This window comes from Blennius ocellaris (genome assembly GCF_963422515.1).
Source record: "Blennius ocellaris genome assembly, chromosome: 3".
Classification (NCBI taxonomy): Eukaryota; Metazoa; Chordata; class Actinopteri; order Blenniiformes; family Blenniidae; genus Blennius; species Blennius ocellaris.
The window spans coordinates 20,436,890-20,458,397 of record NC_137652.1 but is presented as its reverse complement, the minus strand read 5'-3'; the positions used below and the strand labels follow the sequence as shown (position 1 = coordinate 20,458,397).

General features: G+C 42.7%; 1 protein-coding gene across 1 annotated transcript; it reads left to right on the top strand.

Annotated features, from left to right (window-relative positions):
* The first annotated feature begins 754 nt into the window (after nucleotides 1-754).
* Nucleotides 755-20,198, top strand: hoga1 (4-hydroxy-2-oxoglutarate aldolase 1). The gene is made up of 7 exons (XM_080518350.1): nucleotides 755-1,252; nucleotides 1,784-1,912; nucleotides 6,539-6,666; nucleotides 7,331-7,465; nucleotides 10,817-10,913; nucleotides 14,606-14,739; nucleotides 19,578-20,198. Exons 1-7 carry the CDS (start codon nucleotides 1,045-1,047, stop codon nucleotides 19,725-19,727), a joined length of 981 nt encoding a protein of 326 aa, XP_080374476.1. The 5' UTR covers nucleotides 755-1,044; the 3' UTR covers nucleotides 19,728-20,198.
* Nucleotides 20,199-21,508: the final 1,310 nt, after the last annotated feature.

Below are 21,508 nucleotides of genomic sequence, written 5' to 3'. Positions count from 1 at the left end.
ACTTTTTGAAAATGCTTTGACTCTGACTCTGTGTAAACTGGAGAAAAATTAACTTTCTGGAAACACCTGAGCTCCATCTCCTTGTCGACGCTGCTAATGCACATGCGCACCACGGCCATCGCAAATAGTTATTCTGCACATGCTCAGGAGGTGGACGATAACAACAATGTTTTCCTCCAGAGCGTCATATTCTCCTTGTACTTAGTGGTTTTATAGTTGACAGTCACTGTCGTAAGAATCCAACTTGGTCGTATGAATGTCCCCACATTAAAACCGCATGTCCATCGATCATCAAGAGGGCTTCACAACCCCTCATGGATCTGTAGAGCCCCCCTCTGAATGTCACCACCACTGTTTGGAAATCACTGATCTAAGACATATATAAACCAGATTATTGGTTCTATTCAAAGGTACAAAAACAGACAAAAAAATGGAACAGCAAACATGTAATTACACAATTTCCTGAGGCAGATGCACTCGATTCAAAGTTGCCCCTTCTGAATTTTATTCATTTTTAAATATTAAATAAAATGAGATTATTATATTTTGACGGTTGAATTTTAATCTCAATGTCTCTAGTTCCATTTAACGTTAATCAAACGGTGCAGTGAGGGTTTGTGCGTCTCAGGTGAGCAGTTTTTTCAAACCGCGTCACTTCCGTTTGCGTTATTTCTGGAACAAGCTGATGACTGATGATCCCTAAATGGTGTCGGGACGGATTTCCTGCCTGTGAGACAGAGTTTAGGATCCCAAACACACGAGTGCATGCGAGACTTCCCAAAAAGCTCAAAGTTACAGTTGACTCGGGTGTGTGCGTGCTGAGTCTGCAGGTTTTACGCAGCGCGAAGCGCAAAAACCAAAACAACAACAACAACAACAAAAAACGACCCACACCTCCCGTCAGGATCGCAGTGGACCAGAAATGAACACTTGCGGTCAATATTTGAAGAAGACAGTTAGTGATTAACTCGCTGGACTGCAGGCAGCTGCTCAGACTCCCAGACTCAAGTCAGCCAGCGGCTCGATCAGCGTATCCGCCTCAGCATGCAGTGCGTCCGGGTCTGGAGGCGCGCGGCAGCCGCTCCCCTGACAGCGTGGATCCAAACCCGCAGCTGGAGCCTCGCGGCCGCGGCCAGGCTGGACCTCAGCGGGATCTATCCGCCCATCGCCACTCCGTTCACCGCCCAGGAGGAGGTGGACTACCGCAGGTTGGAGGAAAACCTGCAGAAATACGCAAAGATCCCGTTTAAAGGTCAGACTGAGGCCACCGCCATGATATTTATGTGAACTTCTACACTTTTATTTTAACTTCCAAGAAACATGGCATTGGTTTGCAACCACTCTCCTCCTGTATTTATTTACTCAGGGACCTTCAGACACGGGACAAAGTCCAGCACACACTGAAAAACGCAGAACTCCCCCGCCCCCCCCCCCCCCCCCCCCCCCCCCCTGTTTGCTTCTGTCGCCCCCAGTGTTCACTTCCTGCTACTACAGCAGGTTATTAAATCCATTCAGCGCTTCAGTGATGCTGATGTGGAATCACACCAGGAATAATGGTACTGATGTAAAGACACAAAACGCCTCAATCAATAGAACATTATATATTGCTTACCCCTTTCCCCGAATCCTTTATATATGTATATATATATTTCATAAAGTTTTTGCCTTTTCTTTTTTCTAAAAAGAAACATCACCCTATGTTTCTGAATCATCCAGATGTTTTATGAAAGGCCTTAAAGGAGACGTACTGGAGGATTAAACCATTTTGTCTATTGTGCTGCAGGTCTGGTGGTTCAGGGCTCCAATGGCGAGTATCCATACCTGAGTGATGAGGAGCGAGTGGAGGTGGTGAAGGCAGTCCGACGATCACTGCCCAAAGAAAAGCTGCTGATGGCCGGATCAGGCTGTGAATGTAAGTGTGTGTGTGTGTGTGTGTGTGTGTGTGTGTGTGTGTGTGTGTGTGTGTGTGTGTGTGTGTGTGTGTGTGTGTGTGTGTGTGTGTGTGTGTGTGTGTGTGTGTGTGTGTGTGTGTGTGTGTTCTAAAGTTATATACATTATATTGTCAAGTACTACAATCATGAACTGACTTATGATGCATATTGAAGTTGATGTGATTGATGTCTTAGCATTTTGGGACGTTCACGTTTATGGTGGATTTGTTGGCAGGACCCATATAAACACTGTCGGTCAAACAGTTTGAACAAAACCTCAACCAGAAGGAGAGGCTCCTGAAAATAAAATATTGTGTGCCTGAATACGTTACTTCGTTTAGTTGTATGTGTTGTTATAGTTACTACCAAGTTGCTAATGTGAGCTCCTGCTAGCTGTCAGTGATTTTTCATGTTGTACTGAATTTATTCAGTATATCAGTAATCTTTGTTAAGCTTTTATCGACTTGTGGGAAGGTCAAAGGTAGTATAAGCTACCTGAGGGAGTGGTTATTTACCCACGTGACATCAGGAAGGGAACGTCTGTGATTGGACTGTCTGAGTACACGCTCGCTGAAAAGTGGAGCAAGCAAAAAAAAAAAAAAAAAAACATTAGAAAGTGAATTTTGCATAATGTGGGACCTTCAATATATTGGTCCCTTTCTGACTATCCATCAGGTGTGAGTCCAAAAAAGGTGACATCTAAAAATGCCTTAAACGCCTTCAGCCTCAAGTGATTTTACATATTGTTCTAACGTTGACTGATGCCGCTAGAAAATGAAGCATCAGTGTTTTTAGGTTCACATAATGCGAAGCAACTTGGAGGAGTTTGATGTATGTGCTTCAACACGAGTGTGTCTCATCTCCAAAGTTTAGCCCTGCCAACAAGTCCCGATTGCTAAAATTAATTTCTATGGTGTTTTTTAATGAAGGCCATCAAAAGTTCTTTTGAAAACTCATTGAAGCTGAACGTTTCAAATAAAGCTAATTATGTCTGCAGCCAACTTGAATCTGAAGAGGCACTAAAGGATGAAAACATTCAGAGCTGTGCGCAATTTAATTTTCTCCAGAGTGCTGCTACTTATTTTTGTAATTTGTTGAATCCAAGCATCACATATTTGCTTTCTGAATTTTTTGTGGTGGATGTTTCATACTTTACGGGATAAATGGTTTAACTGACTTCTGGGGAGTTTCTTATGCGGATTTTAAAGACCTTGACTGTTAAAAGCTTATCGTGCAGCGGGTGGCATCGATTTTTATGGGTAAACAATTGTACCGTAATAGAGTTTGTTCAGTTTTATCTGGTGATTTAGTTCTACAGTGTCTAATAAACATTAAGGGGAAGAAAAGGTGGAAGGTTAATTCAACTTTTCTCTTTGTTTTTTAAACATTGATCATACTAAACCCTCTATACACATAATTAGTGACACCCTTATAATTCCAGATTAGACCTCATTTTGCTGCATTAATAATCTGAATGTTTTGGCTCCTATTGGGTTTATTTCAGGGAACTTCATCAGTAATCTTTGATTCCTCCACATCTCGAAGGATTGTTCATTGAAATGACTAAACTGACAGCTGAGGAAACCAGTTTGAGACGAAGGAAGCTCGAGCTTCTTGCTGAGAGGAGCCACTAGAAGATGTGTGTGGTCATAAATGGATGTATATGGTTAGCAGCTGTTCTCAGGAATACACTGGTTTCTAACCCTTTATTTCCCCAAAGCAACATGAGGACATTGCTCGGTTGAGAGAGAAATACAGACCTGGATACTCTTACTGTACCTCCACTGAGTGGAAGGTGGTGAACTCAAATCACTTTTCGATCCTAATAAGACGCAAATCATCTTAAAGAAGTACAATTGACCCTTGTGACTGTTCTTAATGAAGCCCATTACGTGCTCTTTACCTCAATATCTGTTTCGAATCATGTTTCCAGTATTTCTGCATCATACGAATTGACCTTTGACTCAGCTATGCTCCTCTCAGTTACTTTTGCTAACTCGGACAAGCCGTAGCAGCTGATTGCATGCTGTCAGTGCAGAAACCACATCGCAACCGGACACCTTTCCTGAGGCAAAGGTTCATCAGGTGAGCTAGGTGGCTAGCTTTAAAGAACCTTGTCGCTGCAAGTGTTATATGATTGATATTACAAGATTGCTAAGCTCATACAGACATTGCCTTACTTTGGAACAAATGTCGACGTCCTTGTTTTCTAGTTGCGGCGTTGAGTTCGTGTGTTCTGCCGCACAACTTCATCCACAGGGGACATTGGCTCAGGATTTGTTTGGGAGCTGGAATATTGTTTATCCTTTCAGGATACCCCGTTTCACTGTTGCATGTACCCCAGGCACATCGTTTGATTAATTGTTTGGGATCTTAAATAGGTGGATGCATTTAATAACTGCATCTGGCGTGTTTTGCTGGGAAAACAAACGGCGCACACCCGGAGCTGCCTGGTTGTGGGCGAGTCAAAGGGAGGGTCTACCTGGATTGGGTTTGGCTATAAACTTAAGACGCTACACAGGGTTTGTGTTCCGGTTCGCTCGTTGGAGCACACACTTTAGCAAAAAATAAACAAGCCAGAAAAAGAGATAGCAGGCTTTCTTCACTTCTGGAGTGTCATTCCCAGGTATGGCGCCACATATTACTGTAGGAAAACCATCAGAAGGTGAATTTTGCATGATATGTCCCCTTTAACAGGCATTTCAATGTTGGGTATCGTTTGAGACAGTTGAGGGAGGTTTTAATTCACCTGTATTGAGGTTCCAGATTGCATGCACACCAGGAACACAGTCATTATTATCTCAGGCCTGCTTGACCTTCCTTCCACAATAGCTGCAGCCTAAAGAACTGATTTTAAACCCAGAGCCCATTTAAAATCCATTTAATGTCTTCTTTGTTTCTTTGATGTCATTCAATTTCCGCGTCCGTCCTTCCATCTGTTTATCTGCTCCATGTATAAAGACAGAGTGCAAGACCCTCGTGCCCACTTTCTTCAGCGTGAGAAATAAGACATGGTGGCAGTGTGTATGCATGCAATATGTAGAAGCATGAGTGGCTTATTCAGAAAACGAAAAACAAATTAGTGCTACAGTATGTAAATTCTGTGGAAAGAAACAGCCAGCTCTCTTGTTGGTATTCAGGGCCATTTTTCCATTCTTTCTAGTGTTATTATTTTTTTTTTCTTTGACATTCAGCCCCTCCTACTGTCCTTCCTGCTCTATATCCACACTGTGGAAAACTGAGACCAAGACTGTATTCGATGGTTTCCTCAGTGCGAGGCTGAGGCAGCGGATGCCTCGCTGGTGAGTGCATGTATTATGTGTGCACACAAATGACATATTATTAGCAAATAAAATGTTCCATAGAAATATTGTCAAAAGACTAGACAACAACCAGCCACAATCCATGCAAAATGAAAATCTGCCATGCCTCTTGCAGTTTGCTTCACTTTTGTATTTGGACCTCAATGTGTGGCTTTAAATTTACCTCTATATGAAGTTTCATCCTTGGTTCCACTATTGTGTCACCATACTGTGACAAAGTGTGAAAAACTCGATGAGAAAATGTACGCTTAATAAGAAATAAGAAAAATAAAATCAGTGTGTTTATCCTTATTGTACTCATAATTCAATAGTTTGTTTCTTTTATTGAACCTCTGTTCAATAAAAGAATGCATTACGTATAATATTGTGCAAGAAGAAAAATAGAAGTCAAAGGCTGAGTATGAATGGAGTATGGAGTTGAGGTGCTATATCATGCAAAATTCACTTTCCAATGGTTTTTCGAATAATAATGTGTGTCCCCAAAGCCTGTGCACAAGGCCCCAGAAGAGAAGAAAGTCTGTCATATCTCTCTCTCTCTCTCTCTCTCTCTCTCTCTCTCTCTCTCTCTCTCTCTCTCTCTCTCTCTCTCTCTCTCTCTCTCTCTCTCTCTCTCTCTCGTTCCACTTTAACTGTAAACAGCACACACGACCAAATTGAGTAACATATTCAGACACACAATGTATTTTACTCACCATCTTCAGGAGCTTCTCCTTCTGGGTCAGGTTCTAACTGGTTGAACAACAGCGTTTACATGAGTCCTAAATGCTGTCGGGACGTCTTTTAGCATCCATCATAACAGTCATCAAAATAGATTCACAACAGATACGACACTTCCAAACTTCATTCTAGAAGCTGTTAAACAATGTTCGCTGTCGGGTTTTTAACAGCTGTTATTAGCAGCAGCAAGGGACGGCAAAGAGTCACCAGATAATCAGAAACACCAGAAATCTCTCCCGAGACTGGCCTGAGGTAGGCGTGGAAGGACAAACACAGACACAGAAACCGCCTATTCTCGGCAGAGCCACTGGAGGGGTTTTAAGACTGGACGAAATTCACAACTAAGGCTAAATTTGAGCAAATACACTTTGAATATAATGTTGTTGGACCTCTGACTTGAAAAACGGTATAGTATGGGACCTTTTAACAAACTTGAAGTCACTTCAGGGAAACCAAATTAATTTTAGCAAACATTTGGAATGATACACATTTTGTTGTTACAGCAATTGTTGTTTGCATTTATTTTGAAATAAAGTTCTTCCTTCTGTGGTTACTCTTTTGGTTCAGCCACCAGAGCGACCGTCCGGCTCACAGAGAAGATGGCAGCAGCTGGGGCCGACGCCGCCCTTGTGGTGACACCGTGCTTCTACAAGGGCAAGATGGACAGTCGTGCTCTGATCCATCATTTCACGAAGGTCAGCAGGCAGCACTAACACAGCCGCACACATTTGTACAATAAAAACTGACATAACCTTCAAGAACACATCACCTGCTAAAATCCTGCCCAAACTCCTTGGAAGTTAAAGTCACTGACCAAGAAGTTACGACATGAATAATGCAAAGTTTATGGGGATCACTTTGTCAGGGATTAAACATTCATCAGGGTGTGCAGGTCATTTTTATGTATGTAGCTTTTAAGGAAGCATCTGTGTTCAGATTAAGGTTCAAACTTTGGTCCAAATTTAATTGAGATGGATTATAAACAAATAATTTATAAAAAAAAAAAATGGTTACAAATGTTCAAAAGGAGTCGAGAACAAGACGAGAGCATCTTTAAGGGGCCGAGACCAATTTAAGACCAAGAGTAGACCATCCCAAGATTAAGTCTTTAAGGGGCCATGACAGATTAGAGACCAGGAACAGTAAGGCTAAGACTTTGACAGTTTCAAGACCAAGACCAGAGCATCCCAAGATCAAGACAAGTCGAAGGCTTTAAGGGGCCGAGAACAGGTTGAGACCAAGACCTTGCTAATGTATCACTTCTAACTTTATCTTCCTTCGTGATTTTTTTGTAAGACAGTGGCGATCTTAGATGTAAAAACGGACTCTGGTTGAACAATTGAGCTTCCTCCCTTCCAGGTGGCGGACAGCAGCCCGGTGCCGGTGGTCCTGTACAGCGTCCCGGCCAACACGGGCTTGGAGCTGCCACTGGATGCCGTGGTGCATCTCTCCCAGCACCCTAACATCCAGGGAGTTAAAGACAGCGGTGGTGATGTATGGAACTCTTTATTTGGCTTTGTAAGAAACGGTCAGTGTTTGAATCAGGGTTTGAATCTGCAACAATCTGATCCTCCTTTTGCAGACCTAAATAAAAGTATACACACATTTGGTGATTTGTACAGACATGAATTGGAACTTAAATTACCAAACAGGTCCAACAAATTCTTTTTACGGTTTGACAGTTGTCAGTCTCAACCACGGTGATCAATCTTGGATTCAGGGGCCGTCCACACCTTGAGACCAGTTAACCTAAACGGCTTGTTTTCCACATGAGGCGCTGTTTTAGGAGGGCAAAGACACATTTTTTTTGAGCATTTTAAAACCCCTGCTCGAGCCGTCGAACTCCCCGGGCTGTGTAAGTCGGCAAAGACAATCATCTGTGGAAAAAAGATGACACACACCATGCATATGTGTGTGTGTGTGTATGTATGTATATATATATATATATATATATATACATACAAACAAACAAGTATGTAGAAAAACCAAAAAGAAAAGAAAGGGGGATTAAAGAAAACACGTGGATGATGTTAATGTCTTTGTCTTTTATTCTTCCATGGAACAATTCTCTTTCTCTCTTTGCTCTTTACATTTACATCAGCTGCGAATGGGCCATATTTTTTGTCTTTTTTTCATCGCATGCTTTTTTTTTTTGCCATTTTTCTTAGATTGTATGCTTCTGAAGTAATTTGGGGTATTTTATTCTTCACTGTTTTCAGAGATACTGTCGGATAAACGGTTTGCTCTTGATGGAGCTCTCGATACCCGTTTGTCTGTGTGGGAAGTGGTTGCAAGAATTTCCAATTGGATTTGTGATTTGGGAAATGGTATGTTTGTCCACCGGCTGGGAGACGGACGTGCAGGTGTAGTCGGAGCGTAGAGAGTGGAAAACAAGGGGTGACGGGTCAATTTCAGAGAAGTTGCAGAGAAATTATTTGAAACGCGTGAGTCAAAGGGATTTTTTTTTCTTGTTTTTTTCAACTCAGAAGGCACCTGCTGTTTGCTGGGTTGATTGAGTCGGCTCACAACTGTGAACTGAACAACACGATTCCGGAAAAAAAACGTCTCTCACAGTTGCTTCAACCCTGCATGGTGAAGATGGATTTTCCTCAATTAATAAATCCAATCATCAAAATCTTTCATCTTTTCATGATATGACTTAGACTGTCTTGCAGGAAAATCAATTTAAGGATATGTTTGGATTGTGGGACCAAAGAAATTCAGGGAGAACCTGCAAAATCCACATAGAAAGACTCTTAAGCTCTTTGAGCCAGGAATACGTTGCTTGACTCTGTGTGTTTTGGAGTTTTGGTTTTCATTTAATTTAAATAAAGTATGGTTTTGGGAGGATCTGTCTCCATGCCTCTGTGGGTGGACCCGAGGGTGGTGGCAAGCTTCACTGCCACAATATTCATTTCAACCATGTTTCGGCAGCTTGTCAGACTTCAGACTGCTGCTGAGGCTCACAGTTTAACAAGTGGCTCTTCACAAATATCGTTTTATATGCACAGCGACGAGCCTGGTGCGAAATTACACTTGATGCGGCCACCCACTGCTTTTAACTAACATGCTGCACAGCTTTGCTCAGCCTGGCTGAGGCAAGAATAGTAGAATGAACATTATAGTAGGACAGGCAGAAGATGGAGATATTTACAGTAGGAAGCAGCTCAGAATGGAACGCATTATGTGGATGAAGATGATGATGATGGTAATTAAGCTAATTATGCTGCTTTCATTGCGATGGAGTTAATGTCACCTCAGATAATCATCATGATCTGTCACAATGAGAAGAGAACGGGGTTCGCTTCTGAGCCTTCATGTATGGAGTCTCCATGGAGTGTGTGTGTGTGTGTGTGTGTGTGTGTGTGTGTGTGTGTGTGTGTGTGTGTGTGTGTGTGTGTGTGTGTGTGTGTGTGTGTGTGTGTGTGTGTGTGTGTGTGTGTGTGTGTGTGTGTGTGTGTGTGTGTGTGTGTGTGTGTGTGTGTGTGCGCGCGCGCACATGTGTGTTTTCGCATGTGTACTTATGCTGTCATACTGCTGGATCTTTTTTTTTTTTTTTTTTAAACTGATGATATGGTCGTGTTGGTACGGCCTGCTTTTGTTTGCGTGTGTGTGTTCATGCTGTATCAATAGTTTTTCTAATCTGCTGATCAGGTCATGTTGGTACGGCCTGTTTTTGTGACCGCTGAGCGAAAGAAGCAGTTTTCTGTCTCATCCTGTCACATGAACTCCAATTGACAGGATTATAAATAGTCCTGCCCTCGGCTCCATCGCAGCGGTAAATAATAGCATTGGCGGTGTAATTACCCCACTCAAAGAAAGAGAATTCTGTGGAGTGAGCACACAGGTTGATCTCAGCCAGCGATGTTTTTCACACTTTAAAACCTCGATGTGGATTATTGCAGGACATCAGAATGGACTGATGGCTGAGGAAGAACATGCAGACTCCACACACAAAGGCTCGAGAAACTAAATTCAGAACTTGAAAGTTCTCCAAATCTCCTGGAGATTCAGGTTGTGAGTCACGACAGATGGCTGCAGTTCACAGCATAATTCATGCTGTGAAAGGTAATGTGTCCTTATGCCCTTAAGTTCCACACCACAGGCAAATAACTATGGCGAGGCTTTATAAAAAAGGGTAATGAGTGTTTCTGTCACCGGTGCTGTTGGCAGGCTTGCTGCAGTTCTGTCTTTCCCATTGGGGGATGCATGTGAATAGCCAGAGCACTGAAGCTTTCAGGGGACCAGCAGGAGCTCCCATAACCTGATTGACTGACTGATCAATTACAGTTCTGCGTGTTTGAAATGACGGATATAAGGTGAACTGATTGACAGTCGGCGGTTAAAAATAGAGCCTCCTGCCGGAGGCAGCAGGTTTTCCCTGCGGAGCTTTCAGCGGCCGCCAAGTCGTCTCATGCCGCCTTTGAACATTTCAGGTTTATTTGGATTGTGAGCTTTATATCCACAGTGACAAAAGAGAATTAAAAGAGGCAAAACAAAATAGGGATCTTATCAGTTATTCATGAGTCCTCCTCCCCCTTTACATTCCTTTTTTTTTTTTTGAAGTTGATTCTTCTTTTTTTTTTTCATATCCTCTCACTTGGGACGTGTCTGTTTTCCTGCTTCTGTTTTGGATCTTCAGCAATCCCCCTCCTTCCAAAACCTTCAAACCACATGAGGAGATGCTGTTTGTCTCAATTTGAGCGATTTGTTTACCCTGTGAGATGTTGGGTTTGTCGTGGTCTCTTGTGACGGCCTCTCCTGGGATTAACAAACTACAGCAGATATTAGTCCTGACAGCAGGGAGGAGCGATGATGATAAAACGCTTTTTCTCTTCTCCTCAGATCACGCGGATCGGCCTGATTGTTCACAAAACGCAGGCGGAGGATTTCCAGGTTTTGGCGGGCTCAGCGGGGTTCCTCATGGCTGCTTATTGTGTTGGTAAGAAAACCCTCCAAACATGCTGCTGCTTGTTGTCCTCCACCAAAGCAAAGGAGTTCAAAACACCAACAACATGACTGTTAATGCCGGAGAAAGACAGTGATGCTCACGTCCACATGGGCGTTTTTTTTCTTGCATGGAAACATGCCACATCCGAAAATTACTCTCTTTATGGGTATCTCACTTGCGGGCCACTTGGCAGTCTCTATAAACGCGTCACTCGGGGCGCCGTCTGCTCCTGCGCTTCAAAAATAAAAGTTCTCTTTATGCACAAAACCTGTGCCGAAAACCAAACTGAACCCCCCAAAAAAGAGTTCCTGCACTGTCATCACCACACACAAACAAAATAACCCAACATAATTTGGACTCTGGTCTCAGGCTACTTGTATGTTCTTGCTGCAGTTGGTGACTTCATCGATACCGCCACAGAATGGATCAATTCTGCAGTGACAAGAAGCAGCATCGACTTTGCTTGCTTTCGTATGTTTATATGCAGCTTGTGTTTTCATCTGCAAGTTGAGCAGTTTATAAAACCCAAGCAATCCTTCACAGCAGCGATCTGAAGTGATGTCTTCTACCTTCTTGGTATGTCGGCCACGTACAGCGTGTTTGGATTAGATAACACGTCTGGGAATAGGCATCAGTATGATGCTCAAGAACCTAATGAGTCATGTTCTCCCACTGCCAGCCCTGTCAAACATGCTGACACACACACACAAACACACACACACACTCACACACACACACACACACACACACACACACACACCCTCTTCCTCCCACAGCTCTCTACGATCTTTGATCCCTGACATTTTCTCATCTCCATAACTAAAATATGCAAGTAACTGATCGTGTGTGTGTGTGTGTGTGTGTGTGTGTGTGTGTGTGTGTGTGTGTGTGTGTGTGTGTGTGTGTGTGTGTGTGTGTGTGTGTGTGTGTGTGTGTGTGTGTGTGTGTGTGTGTGTGTGTGTGTGTGTGTGTGTGTGTGTGTGTGTGTGTGTGTGTGTGTGTGTGCGCGCGTGTGTGTGCATGAGCAGATTTTAACACTGATCCAGTTGACGTGGGAGCCAGGTAACCCAGAGCGATGAATATGCTAATGTGTCAGCGCAGAGTACTCGTTCCAAGTTTTGATGTCCATATTGTCATTATCTAGCGCCTCGCGGTCGTGCCGGACGCCGTCGGACCCTCTGTGTGTGTCAGTCAGAACCTCCTGCAGCTTTGATGGAAACATTACGACAGCAGAGTCACGTTTACATTCTACACCCAGAAGTGTCAAATCTGCAGACTTCTTCAACTTTTTTTTTTTTTTTTTCCCATCTGCCCTTTGGCCTTTTTTACACATTTTCAAGTGAAAATGGGAACAATTCATAGTGTTTTGGATGTCAGAGCTCGGAGCCACTGGAAACACAACTTTTCGAAAGTGCTCCGACTCTGTCTGTGTCAACGAGGGGAAAATATAGCTACTCATGAATAGTTCTTCTGCCCATGCACGTGTCGATCGACAATAACAGTGGTGGACTCGAGTAACTGACACGGAAGTTGCGACTGTCACGTCACCGACCGGCTTCGTGCCGCCGGAGTGGCTCCGGTGCACCGGCCGGCGTTCGCTCTCTCGGAACCAACACGGAAGTTGCAGCTGCAGCTTTGTGGCTGCAAAAAAAAAAAAAGAAGAAGTTAACTAAACACCGAGTGCAAAGCAGAGGATGTAAACAAACGAGGATTCATAAAGTCCAGACCTGCCACCTCAGCTGAGACTACTGTTGCAATGTCACATATCTGCGTAGCTCTAAACCCCGCCTACATTTGAACCGACTTTCTGCGGAGGAAAAGCGCAGCAGATTTAGCTCTGGCTACACTTTGCTGTACTGCTCCGTTCCATCTCTGCACTTTGTGTGCGGCGGCAACAGGGCTCAAGCAGCATCACGCTGGTGGCCGCAGGGTCACGGCCAGAGACGAACAACAACTCGGCTACAAGCAGTGATAAATGCTTTAGTAAATACAATTAATGAGATTCACTGCCATACGTGAAGCAAAAATAGCTACTCGTTAAAAATAACGATTATTCCACTATTAGCTAAAATGTTAACTTGTCTATTTTCTCGCAATAACATGTAATTAGCGTATTAATGTTTGTTTCTGCACCAGAGTGTTCACCAATGGCTGCATTGGTCCTTTAAACATCAAATCAGCCTCGGTCTGCTCGTCGAGGCGTTGGGGTGCGAGGGGGCGGGTCTGTGGGTCTGTCAGTCAGTCAGCAGCGTTGAGGTGAGCTGCTGTCAGCTGTGCGACGTGAGCGACGGCAGGCCACGGAAACCGAAATGAAGCGCAAAGTCCGCCCGTGAGCAGCCGGCAGCGCAGAGACCGTGGGCGGATGCCATCTCCGTCAGCAGACAGACAATAAGATGTCACGCTGAAAGGTGATATGTTGTTGCCCGGGAGCATGTCTGAGTTATAAAAAAAAAAAAAAAAGAAAGAAAGAAAAGGACATCATACATGGTGCTGCTGCTTACTGATCTGACAGTGAAGGAAAAGCGGAGGACGGGCAAAGGTAATCCTTCGCTGACATCTCTGAATCTGTGTGTGTGTGTGTGAGAATGACAAGTGATGGATGGCTTTTTGAAATGTACAATCAACAAGACACCCAAGTCTGTCATTCCTGTTCAGTTTTAGATGCTTTGAACTCTGAAAGCTGCAGCAGGAAACTACAACTGCATTCATAATGAGGGTCTGGAACCTTTAGTTACTACCTACCTACCTTTCCTTTATCCTTATTTCTTGTACACTAGTCTATCTACTACTAGTTTCCACTTACCTACGCCCCAACTACATCAACTATATACCTACTACTTGCCTACCTACATTTATATGATGATTATTTCATAGGATTTAGAGTTGCCATTTCAGAATACTGTTAGTTTTTCAAGGTTTAAATGATCGGTAAGTAGATTCAACCATTGAGTTGTGGATGTTTATTTTTCCAATTTATCAATGTGGTCTTTTTGGCAGAGGTCAAGGCGAGTAAATGTTTTTTGAATGGTGAGGCTGATGTAATCACCGAGTAGGGCAGCTGTTGAGCAGACACCTGCTCATGACCACCGACCTAAAGGTTTCAGACCAAACTGCGTGGAAACGATGAGCAGCAGGTGTGTGTCCGTAAATGCAGTGTTCAGTTTGCGGTGTAGTTTGCAGTTTTGAGGTGTGTTCTGTGACGGACAACCTTTTAACTACCTACTTACCATGCAACTATGCACTTACCCACATACATACTCCTTACCACAATCATACTTAATTGTCGACCTCCTAACCTACTTAAATACCATGTACCCACTACTTATGTATGTAGCAAAGAAAAGCAATGGTTTCCTTCTTTAATTTAAGATTGCCTAACAACACAGTGAAGCTAAACGTTAGTGTAAATGCCCATTCTACAGTGTAGAACAATGTACAGTTTCTCAGGGTCTAATTCTAATTAGATTCTAATTCTAATTCTTCTTTAACATGTACAAATCAAATGTTTACAATCTCAGAGCAGGCAAAAGTGTGAGCCCCCGTGTGTTCACTGTGACCCCCCCCCCGTGGAAAACACTGACACAGTACAAATACATTTTTCGCTCTCTTTGTGCCCAGAAACATATTGGTGTCGTTGATGTGTTGCAGTCAGTCTTTCTCTCTGACTCTCCAACTCTCTCTAGGTGCCGTCGGTGGGGTGTGCGCGCTCGCTAACGTGCTGGGCCAGGAGCTGTGTGAGCTGGAGCGTCTGTGTGTGTCCGGGCGTTGGGAGGAAGCCAGAGACCTGCAGCAGCGCCTCATCGAGCCCAACGCCGCCGTGAGTACCATCTGCTGCACTGCCGCACGCTTTCATCCGCCGCTCTGTGAAACCAGCGCTCCTCACGCACAAACTCCCACAAACGGTGCCAGACTGGAGGTTTAGTCACTTTTCTGAGAGGTTCTGCAGCCTGGCACGCTCTTGACTGCACTACTGCCTCGTGGGCCAGGAGAACGAGCGCGGTTTCGTTCCCCCCCCCCCCCCCCCGCTGTATTTGTGGCTGATTCGATGCTCAACAAAAATGCTCTCCAGAGAGAAATGGGGCATCCTCTTTCTCATCAATACTGTGCCACAACAAATCAGTGGATCCAAAAATGATCCATACGAGCGCTGCACAACATTAGAACATGAACTTGTGATATTGTTATCATGATAACGATAAAATTCAAAATAAATACGAACACCAGCTGATGACGGTGTGCTCTGAGATTAGTTTACAAAATAACAGTGCTCTTTCTTTTGCCAGTTGGAAGTGGGCCATGTTTTTTCTGGGTTTTTTTTTTTTTTCCATCGCGTGTAAATCTGCAGTTTCCAGAAGCAACAGACAGACTTGTTTGTTGTTATTGGTCATTTTTTCCTTGATTTCTGTGCTTCTGATTTCTGCCATGTGAACACCAGGAATGGCTTTGGAAGTAGTTGATCATTATATGATCGTTATCACTTTTCAGTAATATTTAGAAGTCTGTTACGTATTTCACATTCCAAGACTTTTCCAAATGTCGAGAGAGTCCAAAGTCAAGCAATCGTTTCATGGTTGTTTTCACGAAGGTACTTATTAAACTGAGTGCGTGGGACTAACGCAAACTTCTGATATGTTGACAAGGATGTGGTTTCAGCAGTTCAGGGATTTATTGGGGAACTTGACCATGTCAAACCCTAAAAGTTAAGACTAAAATATTGAATTGAATTCAAAAATGTTACTGGCAACCAGTGAGGAGAAGCCAATACTGGAGTCATGTAAGACCTTTTGGTGTCTGGTAAAATTCTTACCACAGCACTGCTACAATAATCAAAATGAGAAGAGATAATAGCTGTCCTGATATTTTGTTTGTCTTTTTTAAAATAGATTACTGATTGATATTGTGGGTAAACTTAAAAAAAAAAAAAAGTTGACTGCATGGTTTTATAGTGTGTCGAGTTTAGGAAAGATTGGAAGGTCATGACTCGTACTGACATCACCGGTCCAAGTACCTGAAGCACTCCATGGCTACCTCATATAAAATGCTGCCCTGGTCCGTACTCTTTAACTCCTGTTCTACCCCCTCGGGTCACTTAAACATGTTAAAGCAAAGTCAAACAAAGAAACTGAAACTTTCACCGATACCTTTATAGAAAAGTAAGCTGTGTAATTCACAGTTCGAATATGTGGTGTAAACTCTTCCCGACTGGATCCTGTAAGTCATAGAAACACAGAATGAAGGGAAAGAAATTGAGTGTTCTTGGAGTTGAAGAAGTGTGTTTTGGAGCCCAGAGTTCATGTCTGCAGTGCGCACAGACTGAAGCGGACGCTGAATGACACGAGGCTGCGCTCTGAGTGACACGGCAAAGCTAAATGTCAGCGCTGTGAGCTGCACGCCGCTGCTCGATGCACTGAACCCGAGCGAGTTGCTTCGGAATGTGCTTCAGGCTACAAACGTGCTCGTTAAGGTGTGTTAAATGTTACTGCCCTAACCGCATGATTGTACCACCTACACACACACACACACACACACACACACACACACACACACACACACACACACACACACACACACACACACACACACACACACACACACACACACACACACACACACACACACACACACACACACACACACGCACACACAGGGGGATTGTTAAAGCTCCAAACTTTGCAGCAGTATCAACATGCTGCAGGTGTAGCTTGGCGGCTAAATATCAATCAGATCCGTGCCTCGTGTCATGAAGAGTAAATTTTATTATTGTTTAAAATTTCATCTTCACTAATCTGAAGATCAAACGGTGACTCAATATATTCACAACGAAGTCTCCCCTGGGGGGCGCCAGAGAGTTTCAGTGCAGCAACGTGGAAAATCTGATCTGTTTTGGCTTCTTTTCATTTTGTGAAATCATGATCAGTAATAAATATGAAACTATTAACTGTGTAACACCAAGTGTGTCATATTTGCTGCCCAAGTTCACCAGACATCTCCATCATCAGTATGACATTGTGTCGTAAAAACACGATTTACATGAATACCCAGCTTTGGAAACCTGACACATACGAGCACTTTACCCAGGTCTTTACAAACATGAGCTTTACCTCGACAAAGTGAAAAACTATTTTCAGATATACGAAGCACATTAAAACGACTGGATACCAAAAAGGTGAATAAAATCTATTGAAAAATTCCTCTTTCTCCATTGGTTGGCTTCACAAGTCAATTTCGGCAAATTAATATTTTGTACGATGTGGGAAAGACATTTTTTTTGTGTTTGTAATGACTTGGGGGGGCTCATCTTGAGCTCATTTCATTTTGTTCAGGTTTTAGAGTTAATTGCTTTGCTAATAAACTGGGGCACTGTGACCACTGAGTACAACTGACTGATTCAGACCCTGCTTACATGACATTTCCAGTGAAAATACATCGTTTTTAATGTTTCACTACAGAGAATTTTAATGTTGTTCATTGTTTTCAAAATGGCAGAAGCACTGAAAATAATGCAGTTTTCATGTTGGGCCACTAAAATGTGCTGTTGGTTGTTTTTATTTATGAAACCACACACACATGCATGCAGAGACCGATTGGTAGACGACCAAATTGGGTTGTTATTACGGTGACTGTCGACTATAAAACTACCCAGGAGTCCCAGGAGAACATGGACTGGGACTCATGACACTCTGGAGGAAACATTGTTCTTAGTGTCCATCTACTTGCACACGTGCAGATGAATTATTTACTTCGGCCCAGGCGCACGTGCACAGTAGCAGGGTTTCTACCTTCTCAACAGAGATTAAGCTTTTAAAAAAAAAAAAAAAAAAACAACCAACAAAATAATAACAGCTCTCTCTCCCCTTTTAGACATTTTAGATACATCTTTTTGTCAGGCAGCTAGGTCTTAGGTTTGTCTGGGGTTTTTCCTCTTTTAGTTGATTTGTTTTATACAACCCAAAACATTTTGGACATTTATTTTTTTTCATTTAACCAATATTTTACCAGCAGAAGAATAAAACCCATTGAGACCAAGATCCCTTTTACAAGGGTGACCTGGCCACGAGGTTCACAGCACACATCACATCCTTATATTTAAAAACAGATTTAACACAATATACAATAGTGAAAATGAAAAAGTGCAGATTACTGTAGACAAACGATAGAATGCAGATTTTTTTTTTTTAATGGCAGATTAGAATAAAGTGCAAAAGAATTTTAAGGTACATTCATTCAATGAAAAAAATTACTTTAAAGACAACAACACTGATTATTTGAACTTAGCTCTTTGAAGAATAATAAAGGTTGGAAATTGTATAAAAATACCAGTTCGGACTTTTTAGTTTCTGTTTGAAGTTGTTCCAGAGAGGAGGCGGATAAACTAAAAGCTCACTTACACAGTTCAGTCTGAACACGAGTAACATGTAGGAGAAGAATGTCTTTGGACCGTAGGGAATAATGGCTGTTGCTTCTCTGGAGAAGAATACACCGATAAGAAGGAACCAAGCCAAATAGAGCCTTGTATACTAAGGTCATCCATTGCATGTATCTCCTCGCTCTGAGTGAAAGCCACTCGTACAGTTCCCGGTGGTAAGTGAGCCGACCACAACCAGTTGCAACCAAAAGGCACACTGGTGCGATGTGTTCAAGGACTGCAGACATTTCAATGAAGCACTCGTATAAAGAACATCGCCGTAGTCGATAAGTGGTAAAAATGTTAGACATTTACGAGCACTTAGGGAATAACGTGATTTGTTACGGAAATAAAATCCAATCTGTGATTTTAAGTTTGCCAGCCAAAATTGCAATGTGCTATGTTCTGGATCAAGAACAAAACCAAAATAGTTGTAGGTGCTGACACATTCTATTTGTTCACCCTGAGTGGTGGTTATTTCTGGAAGGCTACCTGGTAACGCAAAATGTCACTGTTGTTTTCTCTGCATTGAAGATGAGCTTCAGATTCTGCAGGCGAGATCAGTCAACATGGCAAGCAGACCGTCACAACTCAAACGCCCGAAAGCTGAATGAGGAAGTGAGGGAATGAGTTGCCTCATTACTGAAAAGGAGAAAGCGATAACTGAGATGCAGATGAATAATTGTAGTCCGGGTTGGTACGGAGAAAACGGCAGCCTGCAGTCTGTGAGGATTCATGTCTCATTTCCTGTCTTAATGATCGTAGGAAGTCTCACGCGTCCGCTTCTCACCGTGTTCCTTCACCACTGACAGGTGCGGCAGAGTTTTACAAAAATCAACGCCTCTGAGAAATGGTACGCCCAGGGCACCAGGATTATGTTTACGGGGGTGCGTGGACAGGCTGGTTGTCACAATACGCACACTAATACACCTATATGCATACGCATACAGATAGATTTATAAACCCTATCAAAGACGTGCGTTTTCCTTCATTTAAATGGGGATGAAGTTTGAGCATTTTCAAAATGTTCCATGGTTGCATTTTCAGTGGCTCTGGCCACCGTTGTCATGTAAATGGACACCGAAATGTTGTGTTTTCACTTGAGTACCGAGTTATGTAAACGGGTCCGAAGACAGAAAATAAAACCAACTCACAGAGCAGAATTTGAAGCTTCGATCAACATGACCCCCGAGTTGAGGGTCGAGGGCTCGTGTCCAATATAGATATTGATGGGATTTCTATTTTACCAGGTGACCAGGAAGTTGGGAGTTCCCGCCCTCAAGCAGGCGATGGAGTGGTTCGGTTTCCACGGAGGCGCTTGCAGGTCGCCTCTACAGCCACTTACTGACGCAGAGACGCAGCAGCTGAGGCGGGACTTCTCCTCGAACGGGTGGCTGTGAGGGGCCGTCGGAGTGTTGTGCCTTCTCATCACCTTTCAACAGCTTTTAGTATATGTTGGGCTTAAAGCTAATCACATTACCATTTAAATTCCCTGTTTGGAGAAATCTTTAAAAAAAAAAAAACCTGAATTGAATGTGATCATCGTAGTCGAAGAAACAATGATAAGTCTACTTCCTCGCTGGACTAAAAAAAAAAGACTGGATGATGAATCATCCTGTCATATAAGTCATATCATGGAGGTATTCATACACAGAAATAACATCAGCTCACTATTGAAACTGAATCTTAAATATAAACCTTATTGTGCGCCTTCCATTCGTGTATTCACCAGAGTTTTAGTTGTTTACTTTAGTCTTTGAATGAATCACTTTCAATTTGCTCCTCAGCTGCCTCTTATAGCAATGGGCTCTAGATAATGTTTTGAATAATGCAGAGCACCATGTGTGCGCTTATCTTTCCAATAAAACCGTCTTTCTCTTCAATAATCTGTTTCTTTACCTTATTTTCAACTTTCTATTCATCTAGTTTTCCTCCCTTCATCATTATATCATTATATCAACTGGTGGTAGAGCTCGATTGGAAGAGCGGTCGTCTCCCGATCGGAAGGTTGCACGTTCGACTCCCATCTCTGCCTGCTTACATACCAAGGTGTCCTTGGGCAAGACACAGAATCCAAATGAACTCTCTAAGCCCAAGTGACACTTTTGTGACCAGTTTCTGAAGTATAAATCTATTGATTTATTCATCCACACGTTGACAATCTACAACAAATATGTTATCATCTTCCATGTCGCTTTCATTTCTTTATGAAATTCCTCAGACTCTTGCTGGGCTAGAAAAGGAGAATAGGACTCGTTTCACACACGTGGGACAGTTTTCTGGTCTTAATCAATATAAATTTTTTTTAATAAAATGTCCCTAATTATTCTAATTCAAGTAAACAATGCATACATGTTGTTGTTTACCTGAGGGAATCACTTAAAGCAAGCATGTAATACACATTAAAATAACTTAATAACAGGCAAGTGGAACTAAACATGTATTGTATCAGGTTGTGACACAAAATGACGCATGATTAAACATAGCTCCAGAACATTACAACATATATTGCTCATTTACAGAGGGAAAGTTGCCTCTTTAAGAAGCTGAATATCTTTCGTGCGCAGATTTGTACATATGATGTGAGCACAGTAAACACATCAGACAGCAACTGTCATAGCTTTCACAACACCACTGTGTGTCGAGCTATATACAACCGAGGGTAATTGTGTTGGTATGTTTGCCAGCTGAGAGGTTGTACTCGTTTATAAATGGTGCGGAAATGCCAGCAGAAAGTTCTCCAAAGAGGAGAAGCATGGTGGTTCTGTTTCATTATTCTGTGGGTACTCTTTTGAATCATTCCGCTTTTATTCTTCAGTGAAACCCCTCCAGAGTTTGTTTGAAAGCAGACCATGACCTGCATTTCACTAGGTGTCCGTGGAGGTTTGTTTTAATCGAATAAAACATGTCAACTGTGGATGTGCTATGATGACGCAGGCTGTATCTGTTATACCTCCCAAAGAAACTGACATGAGGACATCCTATTGAAATGTCCGAACCAGCTCCAATGGCTACTTCGAGGTGCTTATGACCACAAATCTTTTTTGAAAAAAACCAATGAGAAATAAAATGATTCACATAAAACGTTTTTGTCATGCTGCTGTCATCTTCTGGTAAACCTCTACGAAAAACAAGTTAAATTAAGTCGTGATTCCAGAGCGCCACCAAGCAAACTTTCTGA

What these genes read in the sequence shown, in the direction of transcription:
- hoga1 (XM_080518350.1), top strand. Translation starts at nt 1,045, where the DNA reads ATGCAGTGCGTCCGGGTCTGGAGGCGCGCGGCAGCCGCTCCCCTGACA. An exon ending in CGCAAAGATCCCGTTTAAAG is followed by an intron (nt 1,253 to 1,783) that starts GTCAGACTGAGG and finishes ATTGTGCTGCAG; the next exon opens with GTCTGGTGGTTCAGGGCTCC. An exon ending in TGATCCATCATTTCACGAAG is followed by an intron (nt 6,667 to 7,330) that starts GTCAGCAGGCAG and finishes CCTCCCTTCCAG; the next exon opens with GTGGCGGACAGCAGCCCGGT.